This window comes from Pristis pectinata, chromosome 3, assembly GCF_009764475.1.
Source record: "Pristis pectinata isolate sPriPec2 chromosome 3, sPriPec2.1.pri, whole genome shotgun sequence".
NCBI classification, from domain to species: Eukaryota; Metazoa; Chordata; class Chondrichthyes; order Rhinopristiformes; family Pristidae; genus Pristis; species Pristis pectinata.
Window position 1 is genome coordinate 48638790 of NC_067407.1, and position 13361 is coordinate 48652150.

Here is a 13361-nt window from a genome sequence, read left to right on the forward strand (position 1 = left end):
CCTTTGTCCAGCTGCTGCAGTCCTCTCTGGGGGCAATGTGGACCAAAGGGACCATTTCTGTGCTATGACTCAGTTCCAAGCATGGCTCGCCACACCTTCCAAAGAGCAACAAGAAATGGCCAATAAAAGCTGGCTTTGCCAGTGATGCCTGGAACCTACAAGAATGAATAAATACAAACCTTACCAGTTTATTATGGACAAATTGAAATTGTCCTTGTCTCAATTTAAAAAAACACACACACATTTTCCAGGTAACCTTTGTTGCTTCAACAAAAGTCTGTCTTCATATCTGATACCATCTTGGTGATTCTGCACTGTAGTCTCTCAACATCCTTTTGTCAGCACCTCATCCAAAATATTACAGTATTACTCAAGTAAAATCTTTGCTTGAATCAAAACTTTAATTGTGTTTTTTTTATATGGTGCTACCTTTTTAATTGTGTAAACTGATACTCTTCAAATCCCTCTGCTCTTCCAAAGCAGCTGCTGACTTCCAGAATATAATTAGTGCTCTTTTTAAAAAAAAAGGACTAGTATTTTACACATTGATCTTCATCTGCCATTTTTTTTTTTAAGTCTATTGTCCAACTTAACATTGATTTATAGTTTGTTTCTTTCTAGGAAACAAAGACAACTTTTCCTCCTATTTTGGTATCATCTGCAAATTTCAACAGCAATCCCTCAATAATTGTATTCAATCTACCACAGCAGTCTGCCATTTCTAACAGGGTACTTTTAGGGAAATAATTTAAATACAGATTAAATTCAATTAGAAATCAATACAAATCAATGATTTCAAATACCTGCTGCTCCATGCAAGTCATTGAATTCATCTGACCATAGGCATTTGTGACATGGGGCTCTGGCAGCAATGTGATGAACCTCCATGATTCAGTAGAATCATCAAAAACTATCCATTCCATTTCTTAGTGACCAACATTGGATACAGTGAAGTAACATTTGATTTTAAAATGTCAGTTGCATTTCAAATTTCTCAAGTTTCTCTACCTCCCAAGCCTAATCTCCTCCAGCCCTCCAACTTTCTCTGTAATGTGTGTCAACTCTGGCCTCATGATAATCCTCAAAATTCATTGCCCCAGTTGTTGGATTAGGGTCCAAATCATTGCTTTTCTTGTTTTTTTTGTAGATTTAGCTTTCTTTACTTTTACTTATGTTTGTATAGTCACCTGTTTGTCTGTAAACTTTTAGTATATTTGGCTCTGTACTTCTGTAGTTTCTTGGTCTGTAAAACTGAAGTGCAACTCAGACAGTACCACTTCACAGGCTGTTATCAGATTTCCTTATCTAACCAGTTAGACCGGTTTGCAGTACAAAGGTAAAGCATGAGGACAAGTTCCTTTGTTACTTTTTTTTTGCCTTACTTGCTGTTACAAGCTGAAACTGCTTGACCTGTACCATGATGAACATCTAATAAAACAGCTGCAACCATAAGATTTGCACCTCTTTCTTGACTTCCAAAGAACCTCCTGGACATCATCTCCAGATCTGTACCTTCAGCTGTCAAAGTCCCAAGCACTGGGATTCCCTCCCTAAACTTTGCTACCAGTTTCCTCTCAAGATATTTCCCAAAACCTAACCTTTTAGTCATCACCTCAACACCATCTCATGTGGGTCAATGTCAAATTGTTTAATAACACACTTCTGAAGCACAGATGTTTTGCTTTGTTAATTATACTGCATTAATCGTTATCATTGCTTCTGATTTGAGTGTCCGACTTGCTTTGAACCAGCATAAAAAGACGTAAATAATGCAAGACACATTTACAATAGGATATATGGTGGAGCATAATTACATATTGCAAAAACTTTAGGCCAGAATACAAGCGATTAAGGATCTAAACGTAGAATGATACTGTTATGCATTTCCAGTCAATCATTTCTAATTACTAAATCTTTACCTCCTAGATACATGCACAAAGTGCCTCACAAAGCCTACCTAGTTACCAGATGCCATATGGTAACTTAAGCAGAATTTTGTTTCCAGTGAAGAATATCTGCTGCTCAAAATTATGATAAAAGAATAAACTCAAGTGTCAAGCAATTGGCCCTACACCTTGGAGATCATAGCAGTCACATTTATCATGAAGTTGAATAGAATAAAAACAAATAAGGAAGGAATAACAATGTGATGCAAACAAGAACACAAATAACATCCACAAGACTTTCCCGTAATTAAACTACTGCTTACAGCTTGATCTGGAGTACTTATTTAATCTTGGGAGTAATTTTCCACAGCATGGGAGGTGGTGGGGAGGGTGATTAGCATATCAAAATATTCCAGCAGATTAAAGTGATTAATCCAAGAATTTGATCACTGCCTTATAATTTAACACTGGTAACTGCAGTTTTCTGGAATACAAGTAGCATAATTTGATCAGAACTTCATCCGCAGGAGACAGCTAAATATGGTAAATTGACAATTTAATGGCAGATACTTTTTTTTACCTTGTATTGTGTGGGTCTCTGCAATGCTATTTGCATCTGGTTAGAACATTTAGACTGTTCATGCTGATCAGTCTGGAAAGGCAATTATCTAATGCAGGTCTGGGACTGGATGTACACAAAAACATCAATTAACTTATTCAAGTACAGCCAAGGGGAGCCAACACTACCTATATATACTTAATACTTAAACTATTAAATTATAATAAAGTTATTTAATGCTTTAAGTATAATTTTTCTTTTATTCAGAAAAAGATTTGGAAAAAAACATGACAAAGTACAATAAACAGAGCAGAATAAACTGAGAAGTTAGATGATTAGTCCTTAACACTTACCTTCCTAAATCTTCAATTCATCCAAAAGCATCAATAATTTACTGAGGTAGATTTAAATGAATTTCAGGAGACTGCTCTTCACTTTTGTGTGGAGCTTAATGTCAAGTTTTAGCCAGGTATTTGACTTCAATGGCATCCCAGTGGAGCCCAATTCTGAGGTAGTCACTGGGCAATTATCACCACAAATCTGGGAATTCTGATAAACATACTCCTTACAAACCTTTTAATGTTAGCAGTTTTTATCAATGAAATTACAATTCAAAGCAGAGAGCACTATTTTAGCCACTCCACATACAAGATTCCATTTTGCCTCAATAAATGGAAAAACAGAAGCACCTTTTATAACAGCTTGTAAAGCACAAGAGGATGTAAACTTACGGGGTGTGAACGACTTAGATATCGCATGGTGCCAGGAGTGAGGCCACCAAAGGTGGTTCTACAGATGTAATCATCCTTCGGACGGGAACAAGTATTGATGGGGATACTGCAGGTAGTGCCACTGTTGCATTTGCTGTAGTAGTTGTTGTTCAGTTCTTGGTAAAATCTCGCAGAAAGCTGCGAGTTGTTATAAGGCTGGTTGGAGGAATAACCAGCTGTAAAACTCGACCTAGGAGTTGATGTCACTACGTTGTCAGGTTCATCAGGGGCAGCATACAGATTTCCTAGTGAATTGCCTAGCCTGGAGTTTATGGAGAGGCTAAATGGGAAACAGACAAATGGGAAACAGGACATAATGTACATGAAAAAAAATATGATTAAACAAAAAAAAAATGCACACACACACACACACACACGGAAAAGCTACCAAATATATATTTCATATGCTAAGACATAGTCTTAAGTTTATTCAACAACACTTTAAACTCAAAGTAATCAAATTCAATAACTTAGCAACAAATAGATTCTTAGCTGTTAAATCTTACCATTTCAACTGTCACATTATGACAACACATACTATGTTTTCGAAAGAAGGCAAAGGTGGCCATTCACGTATTAACGTGATCTCCAGCTAGTCAAAGCTCCATCTCTCAAGAGAACTGTTGCAACTTGCATTGCAACATTTGAGGTAAAAATAGACATACAGAAATTTAAAACCATATCCTAAAAAAGGTGATATATTTTTATTTTTGCAGTTTTCCTTAATGCTTACCAAAAGGATTGGTTCACTTTTGTTTAGTGAAACCAACAAATAATGAAGTGATGAGCAACTCAAATACCACACTTAAATCACTGGAAAACCAAGGCTACAATATGTTGTTCAAATTGAGGACTACTGAAGAACACCCAAAACAGGTTAACTAGGGCAAGGTACCAAATGGAACAGAAATCTTAACCAATAAATTTGCAAGCAACAAAATAAAATCAAAATCATCCTGAGGGCTTGGAAGATTACCATTAATTGCTTGTATAAATCTTTAAGTTTCTCAAAAAGATTAAACTAAACATCTAACCCTTCCAAAAACAAGCCTCGCAAAAAATGAAAATACAGAACATTACCCATGATTGATTCAATAATATAATTCATGAACAATCTTCAGCAGCAGTTTCATTATGAAAGAAAAAAATTGAACTCCACTTCCAAATTTTTTTTTATACGTGATTGAGTTTTTAGTACATGTTTTACATAAGTATATTTATGCAATGAATAGACAGGTTGTAAAAGGGAAAACCAAACCACTTAAGGTCTCTGCAAAGGCAGGGCCAATAACTGATTTTCTCATTTCATTTGGGCAATTCCTCTGTCCATGGGCAAGAGAAAGCAAGCTTTCATCCACTAACAAATTGCCACCATGTACTTATGTATAAATTTAATCACAACACCTTCAAGCAAATCTTGACTACACAATAAAAAAAACACCATACTTCATTTTCTTTAAAAAAATATATATGCAAGCACTCTTGGTACTTGTGCCAATTAGCCACACTGAGCTTTGACAAGGGTTATCAATATGTCCCTTGAACTCTTGCCCAACTCAACAAAGTCCTCATCTGATATAAACAGAGGCATTTGACAACAACAGAGGAAGGTTTTCTGGCTTTCCAAATCTTTCTTTCATATCCTTTCAGGCCTGAGCAACACCACAGCTATTGTTGGAGTAGATCACAAAGACCAGCAATTGAAGATGAAATCTTCATGCAGTTTAGTCTCATTTTTGTCGTGTGAATAATCCAGTGATATACTATATTCCACACTTACTCAAATATTTTAAGTAGATACATTCTTTTAAAATCAACTTAGAAGGGAAGTAAATTTAAATGTTTAGATAAAGGGAAAACAACATTTCTTTAGCTGGTGTTTGTGTTATTAAAAGTTTGAGATCGCTCATAAACATTACCTTTTTAAAAATATAAAAAAAGCTTCACCTTTTGTTATTACTGTTTATGGGCGACGGACTTCTGCAGATTCTTCGAGGACTTGCAGAAGTAGTTGAGACCTTTGATGATTTTAGAGGTGACATTGATCCTTGGCCAGTACTTGAATAATTGACTCTGTTAAAACATGCCAACACAATTAAACTGGCTTAAATTACAATAGCAGAAAAACATAAGCAGAAAAAATTTTCTGTGATTTAATGCATTTGTTTTCTGAAAATTATGGATGTTTCACAACCTTTGAAATAAAAGGAGTCACTAAAAGAGCAGAAACACCATTTTCCATTCCCCCCCCAAAGTAGATTGTTATATTTGTTATATTAGTCATTGGGGTAAATAATGTGCAAAGTGAAAATCAATTCATTGAATAGAATTAGAATTATTCAAAACTCTAATTTCAGCTTGAGACATAGTCAGCAGAATTCTTGAAGTATTCCAATAGCTTATTCATAATGACGTGCAAGCTTAGAAGTAAACTTAAGTAACCACGCCAATTGTCACACAGTTGATTACAGACCTTACTCTGACAGCCATGTTTTCATGTTACAACAGCAACTACACTTCAGAATGGTTATAAAGCATTGTGGGGCAATGTAAATGTCTGAAGTCATGAAAGCATGGAATGTTCTTTTGAGATTTGGGCGATTTCCCCTCTCTCAGTTGCTGCAACTGAACTTGTCAAAACATAGCGAAATAAGCATTAGGGTGCAGTTCTTTTCATGCCACAAATTTCTCTGAACATTAGGTGAAGGCAGTTAATTACCACCTCCTTGGGAAACTTGCCAGAACATTCCATACATTCTGATTTTAAAAAATCAAATGAGAGGCATATCCATATTGAATCATGGTGTAAAGGAACACCACCAAGTGCAGGAAATTAGTTATTTCAAGTGGATAAGAGGAGGAGGACAGAGAGAAAATTCTCTTTTGGCTTTACCTACACAGTCTCTAGCTAAAAGGAAAGCAAACTTTAAAAAAATTCCAGCTCCCTGGTCTTGCTACAAATGAAAATGAAAATATATTGACATATCTTGTATTGAATTTCTATTGAATTTTTATACTGGCTTCAGCGATGGAAACATTTCACATTGAATAAAATTGGACAAGTAGCCATGATGAAAAAAAATAAGGAGTTCAGATATTTGGAAAACATGCTTAAGACATTGGCACTGATAAAATTTTGACACGGTGAAATGGATTCACAAAAGCATGACCAATAAAACTGACAGACATACTCCTGTGGGGCAAGTAAAATGAGAAAACTACAACCAGATAGTTTATAGGCTGGGCAAGTTTAGTAAAGCTAGGGAGGTGCCAGCTCTCAAGGTTTGAAGACTAAAATGGGAACTGTGATATGTTGAGTAAGGCTGTGAAAAGTCAAAGTTAGAGCTCTATCCATTCTTCTGGTAATGTGGCAGAAAACAGAAAGACAGTGAAGGTTAGGGAAAGTAAGAGCTCTTGGTTGAAGAATAAGAGAGAATTAGTTTAACAAAACCCAAGGCATCCATGAGAATAGTCAAGTTAAAAGCTGTGTACAAGGATTTCAGTGGCAAAGGAGCTAAAATCAACAACCTTGTATCAGGGTCATAGAAAACATGCACAGTTAAAGTTCTGTTCAGGATTAAGTCTTGTATCAAGACAACACATGGTCTGGCCAGAATGACTGGAGAAAAATGGAGTTAGTGGTAAGGATGAAGAATGTGCAAGGGGAATAATGAGCACTACAGACATTCAACTGAAGGAAATCGGAACTTGTATTCTGATGGTATTTCCCTGAACGGCAGTCTGAGACAAATTTTTGTACACGTGGAAACTTGACACTGCACAAATCCATATGCTACAACCTGGCAATAGCAATCAAAAGTAGAGAGAAAGACAGATCTGAGGGAGTCCAGAAGTGTCTGGCAAAGGACCAGAAGTCATTGCTGGAGATATCCTTTGTTTAATCTGGTCAAAATAGAACCAAACCAGCACAGACCAAAATGTTTTTGGTTCCATTTTATGCACCAAGAAGCAAAACCAGCTAATATTATAGAACCAGCAAGGCAATACTAGTGAACCCCTTTTGGGAAGCCAACTTTCTCAGCCTTTCAGGAAGCCAATTTTCTAAGTCCTTGCCAGTTGTTGATGTCATTTAGACAATCATTTAGGGGAGATGTTTTCCAACTACCTTGGTACAATTATGTTGCAAAATCAAGACTTTTGACCAACTGAAACATTTAACACTTTTTAAAAAAAATGTAATGTAGGGATTGAATTAAATAAATCAGATGAAAATCTACAGAAGACAGTTGGGCAAAGTATCAAATACTTCTGCATTAGCAGCAAGAGTCAGGTGTCAACAATTTCAGCAGAACAACATACAACATTAAGGTAACCTTTCAAAATTAGAAGTAATTTCCAACCAGCAAATAAAAATGCACTTTGCATTATGAATGGTAGTAAAAAGTTAGTTCAAGTTGCATGTTGAGTAAGGCTGTGAAAAGTCAAAGTTAGAGCTCTATCCATTCTTCTGGTACCCTGTGACTTGCCTCCCACTTTACATAAATCCGAGCTCATTCCGTGCCCCAACCTGCACAGCTGCATTTCCATACATTTTTAATCCATTGTGGCTCCCAGCCCACCGACACATTGATCTCATAATGATGCGACTTTTCTCTAGTGCATTAATCTCTTCCAGCTTTCTATGAACTAAACTCCAAGTCTAGCATCTTGTGCATCTTTGTGCCCCACCATTGGTAGGAAGGAGATAGAGAACCTAGTGGAATGGTGTGAAAATAACCACCTCTCCCTCAATGTCAGCTAAACAAAAGAGATGGTCATTTATCAACTTCAGGAAGCAGGGCAGAGTACACGGTCCTGTCTGTGTCAATGGTGCTGAGGTGGAGATGGTTGAGAGCTTCAAGTTCCCAGGCGTAAATATCACCAACTTGTCCTGGTCCAGCTAAGTAGTTGCTATGCCCAAGAAAACACACCAGTAGCCTTACTTCCTCAGAAGGCTAAGGAAATTCAGCATGTTCCCATTGACTCTCACCAATGTTTACAGATGCGCCATAGAAAGCATCCTATTGCTTCACAGCTTGTTATGGCAACTGCTCTGCCCAAGACCACAAGAAATTGCAGGGTTGTGAACAAAGCCCAGTGTATCACGAAAACCAGTCTCCCCTCCATTGACTCTGTTTACACTTCCCGCTGCCTCAGGGTAGTAGCCAATATAATCAAGGACCCCCTCCTACCCCAGTCATTCTCTCTTCTCCCCACTTCCATCAGGCAGAAGATACAAAAGCTTGTAAACACACACCTCCAGGCTCAAGGACAGCTTCTATCCCACTGTTTTAAGACTCTTGAACAGACCTCTCATAAGGATGAACTCTTTATTTCTCAATCTACCTCCTCATGGCCCTTGCACCTTATTTGTCTACCTGCAGGATACTTTCTCTGGAACAGTATATTCTACATTCTGTTATTATTTTCCTTTTGTACTATCTCAAGTGTATTTATTTATGGAATGATCTATCTGGATGGCAATTAAACAGAAGCTTTTCACTTAATCTCAGTACATGTGACAATAATAAACCAATTACCAATTCAGAAAGAAAGGCCAAGATATTTACGCTGAAAATTCCAATACTTGGGTCCCAAATGACAAGGCTCTTCCCTTAAAAGCTGCATCTTAAGCCAAGCTCATCATTCCTTTAACTCACTGCAAACTTCCATCTGATTTTACTTCAAGCATTTGGGGATATTTTCCCCTTTCTATAACTTTTATGCAAATTCAACACTGCTGTGACTCAAGTCTGTACTAACTTTTCACCCTTGTGTAGGTTATGGTAGAATGGATCATAACTACCCCTTTGTAAGTTGACATTTGGTACTATACAATATCTATATACAATAACTGTGCGCAATATCTGGTTTGCAGAGTTCAAGCAAGAGATCACTTTTCTTAAAATCTAACATGCAAATATTGCTTAAGGAATACAAAAAGCCATACTTGTCTAATAGAAGGATAACTAGAAATTCAATTACTAAAGATGTCCAGTTAGTCAAACCTTTTGAAAGGGGATTTATAAAGTGCATTTTCAAACTTTGCCATTGTTTAAAACTAGCTCAGTTTCACTTTTACCTGTTCTGTAATTATTCAATAATGTACTTAAGCCAGAAAGATTATAAACGTAAATACACTTGGTTACCTGAATGGTTGTGATGGAGATCTTGAGTGAATTTTCATATCATCTAGCCTTTAAAATAACAAGCCATATAATAATTAAAATGACCCTTATTAAATTACAATTGTTCATTTATATTTAAAACCCTGGTTAGAATAATGAACATGTAAGAACTCCAAATCCATGTTAAAACAGTATTGCTTTGTTCCAATTTAAAAAAAAGGACAGGAAATGAGAATAGATGGTCATTAGTCTCCTCAAAATCCCTTAACTACATTAATTTAATCAGCTTTGAAAATATACTAAAAACAGTTCTTTGATCATTGCAATGCATACTGTAGTCACCTTTGAAGAAACATTAACACATATGTTAAGGATAAAGAATGACATCAGTTTTTCCACTTCAATTGTGCTTCGTTATGCAAATTGTAACTTAATTATTTCTAAAACTAAAGTGCAAGCCTACATCAGGCAACAAGATGAAAGGGCAGACATTAGTGAACTAAAGCTTGCTTTTGTAAAAAAAAGTTTATTTCTGTGCACCAGCTGCATTTTAACAAAACCAAATGATTGGAGACTTGGTAGACTGGATTCAAAATGGCTTGGTCTCAGAAGACAGTAGTGGTGGAGGAGTGCTATTCTGACTGACGGTCTGTGACCAGTGTTCTGCAGAGATACGATGTGGACAAAAATGTGGGTGGCAGAGTTCTGGAAAGGGAGGAAGGTTGTCAAAAGATACAGCAGGATATAGATCAGTTGGAAATATGGGCAAAGAAATGGCAGATGGAGTTTAGTCCAGGTAAGTATGAGGTGTTGCACTTTGAGAGGTCAAAGACAAGAGGAAAGTATAGAGTATTCTTAGGAACATTGATGTACAGAGGGATCTTGGGACTCCCAGAAAGCAGCAACACAATTAGATAGGGTGGTAAAGGCACCATACTGTATATTCACCTTTATCAGCCAGGGCATTGAGTATAAAAGCTAGGAATTCATGTTGCAGCTGTATAAAACTTTAGTTAGGACACATTTGGAGTATTGTGTGCAGTTCTAGTCACCACATTACAGAAAGGATGTGGAGGCTTTGGAGAGGACACAAAAGAGGTTTACCAGGATGTTGCCTGGATTAGAGAATATTAAAGAGAGGTTGGACAAACTTGGATTGTTTTCTCTGGAGCATTGGAAGCTGAGGAAAGACCTGAGAGAAGAATATAAAATCATGAGAGGCATAGGTAGGATAGATAGTCAGAGTCTTTTGACCCAGGGTGGAAACATCAAATACTATACGGCATAGGTTTAAGGTAACAAGGGCAAGTATACCCCTCCCACCTCCCTCCCACAATGGTAGGGGTCAAGTGGGAGGGGCCTGGAAAGCACTGCCAGGGCAAGTGGTGGAAGCAGATATAGCAACATTTTAGAGGCACTTAGACAGGTACAAGAAGAGGCAGGGGATGGAGGTATATAGACCATGTGCAGGCAGATGGGATTAGCTCAAATTGGCATCATGGTCGGCACAGACACTGAGAGCCAAAGGGCCTGCACCTGTACTGTAATGTTCTATGTTCTGCGTTCTATGATCATTATTTATTAGTACATGGACAGTGTATTTTCCTAGAATAAATGCAATTACTTAAATTTAAAGTAATGAACTGCCAAACAGTGCAGTAATTAGCAACCACTTCACCAGAATCAGAAAGCAGTACTAAAAAAATGTTAAAAATAATTCTACCAGCTGAAAACATTTATGCCACTATCCATCACAAAATTATACTTTTTCCCCTTACTTTTATGGCCCAAACATCTATATTGGTTAATTGTGGTCTTAGTTATGATGGCAGCCAAATGTATGACAAATACACCACATCATGAACCAGATTAATTTTTAAAATATATACAAATCCTCTCCATGCATCTGCATGCACACAATATAATGGCCAAATTGCAATCATGCCTCAAATATAGATGTGGTGATATAGCTTATTTAAATGGGAATTCATGAGCAAGCTTAGATAGAGAACAGCTACACCTTAGAAGGTGTTACTTCTGCTCTATCCAATAGCTATGGGCACTTTCCAGCAAGGGCATTGGACAGTAAGTGGGAGACGAAACACTATCCTGCCAATCATCATTTGAGGGACCCCATTAGTTACCTTGACTGAGATCACCTTTTAGCTTAGTAACTCCCTTGCCAAGGATAATTAAGTAGTATAACTCACTTTTTTTGACTAGATACATCAAATACTAAAAACAGCCAATTTTGTTGATTCCTAGCAATCTGTAGAAAAAACTGTTGGGCAAGGAAATACAAGACTGTACAATGTTAGTTCCTGTACAATAAGTGGATTACAGAATAAGCATTGGCCTGGATTTTGCAGTCAATGGTCAAGCTACAGCACTCATACTGGCATTGACGAGAGCTGCTCACAAAGATCTACTGGTACATATCCTCCTTTACCTGGTACTGCTGTCTTTTACAACTATTTCAATGGTATACCAAGCCAAAATATAATGAGTCAAGCATTTTCTTTAATTGAAAACTTTAGATTTCAATTGCTACTGCAATTAATAATCTTTATTTTGTTTCTGTAGAAGAATGGATAATTAATGACAAATCCTTCTCATTATTTCCTGGTTTGCTCTCTAGCAGCATTCTTCATAGTGTATGGCTGCTCAGTAAGTTTGGGGACTCACTGTTAGTGTTCCCCGTTACAGAGGGATTGCATTCCTAGAAAACCACGCATGGAGATTTTCCACAACATGAACCCTTTTATCTCTTCCCCCCCCCACCCCCCCCCCCCCCCATTGAATCCCATGTTATGAGTAGAGATGCATTCCTACAAGAAGTTTTCTCTCAACAGTAATGCCTCCATGAGTGTGTTGTTCATAGGCAAGGAAATTCTGATTGTATTGGAGGCAGAAGAGAAAGGGGGTTGTTGTTTTAAATAACTGGAAATGGATGTTACATAGTTTAATCAAACAATCATTGTACAGGTATCAAAAAAAGAAAGGGGGTTGCCATGTCAATTTCCAAAGCAACTCCCTTAAGAGGCCTCCCCCTATGAGCCAGCAGCCTGCTATTGTTGGTAAATGAGTTCTGTTCTCCGTATGCATTTTATATTTATCTTCACATAATTTGATGTGCTGTTACAGAATTTATTTTGACGGTGATTTGAGAGTTCCACAAGGGTGAATTTCAGTTATCTGAACTGCTGTAATGCAGGGGTACAACATATTTGATGCCAAGAATTCCTTTAAAGTATGGTATGTCAGCAACCAAAGTTGAGAAAACTAGCAGTTGTGTCCAAGAAATCATTAAATCTTTGTGGGCAGTGGAATGTTTCACAAATTCTTTGCCAGTATTATATAAGCCAGTTCAGGGAATAAAAAGTTAAAAATAATACCAAAAGACAAACCAGAACCATGAATTAGTAGAGACCACTAAAAATGAGCACAGCACAAGTTCTTCTTTACTACTACTCTAACAACATTTAGACAGTACCTTTAAATATAATTAAATGGCATAAGTCATTGATTAATGAGTTAGCGAAGTAAACTTTGACACAAACACAAAGAGACAAGAATAAAAGAGGAAAGGTTTGATGGAGGTAGGTTTTTAAAGGAGCATCTTAAAAAGTGAAAGGGTAGCTCAAAAGATAGACAGACTTGGGCAGAGAATTCTGAAACTTTGGATGAAGGCAGATGATTACTCTGCCATTGTCTGCAAAATTATTAAAACTGAGAATGTAAAGCCAGAATTGGAAGAGCAAAAATCTAGAAGAGGCAAGAGTGAGAGTGGGTAATTTGTAACGAATAAGGGACAAGAACAAAGATTCAGCAGCAGATGAGTCAATGCAGAGCTGGATCTAAATTATTTTATGGAATTGAAAAACGTGATATGTAAACTGACGTATGTAAACACGTGATCACAAACTTGGCTGTAGCTAACACAGCACCAAGGATACCAACAATCTGACTCAGCTTCAGACTATTTCCAAGGATTGAAGCAATAGCTAGGAATAGCTCT

General features: G+C 37.1%; 1 protein-coding gene across 1 annotated transcript in view; it reads right to left on the reverse strand.

The window, feature by feature from the left end:
• cdc14ab (cell division cycle 14Ab) overlaps positions 1–13361 on the reverse strand; it is an 84874-nt gene that overhangs the window by 9258 nt on the left and 62255 nt on the right. Inside the window, 3 exon segments of the mRNA XM_052012418.1 lie at positions 3177–3495; positions 5163–5288; positions 9365–9412. Of these exon segments, the coding sequence (XP_051868378.1) occupies positions 3177–3495; positions 5163–5288; positions 9365–9412 (493 nt within the window).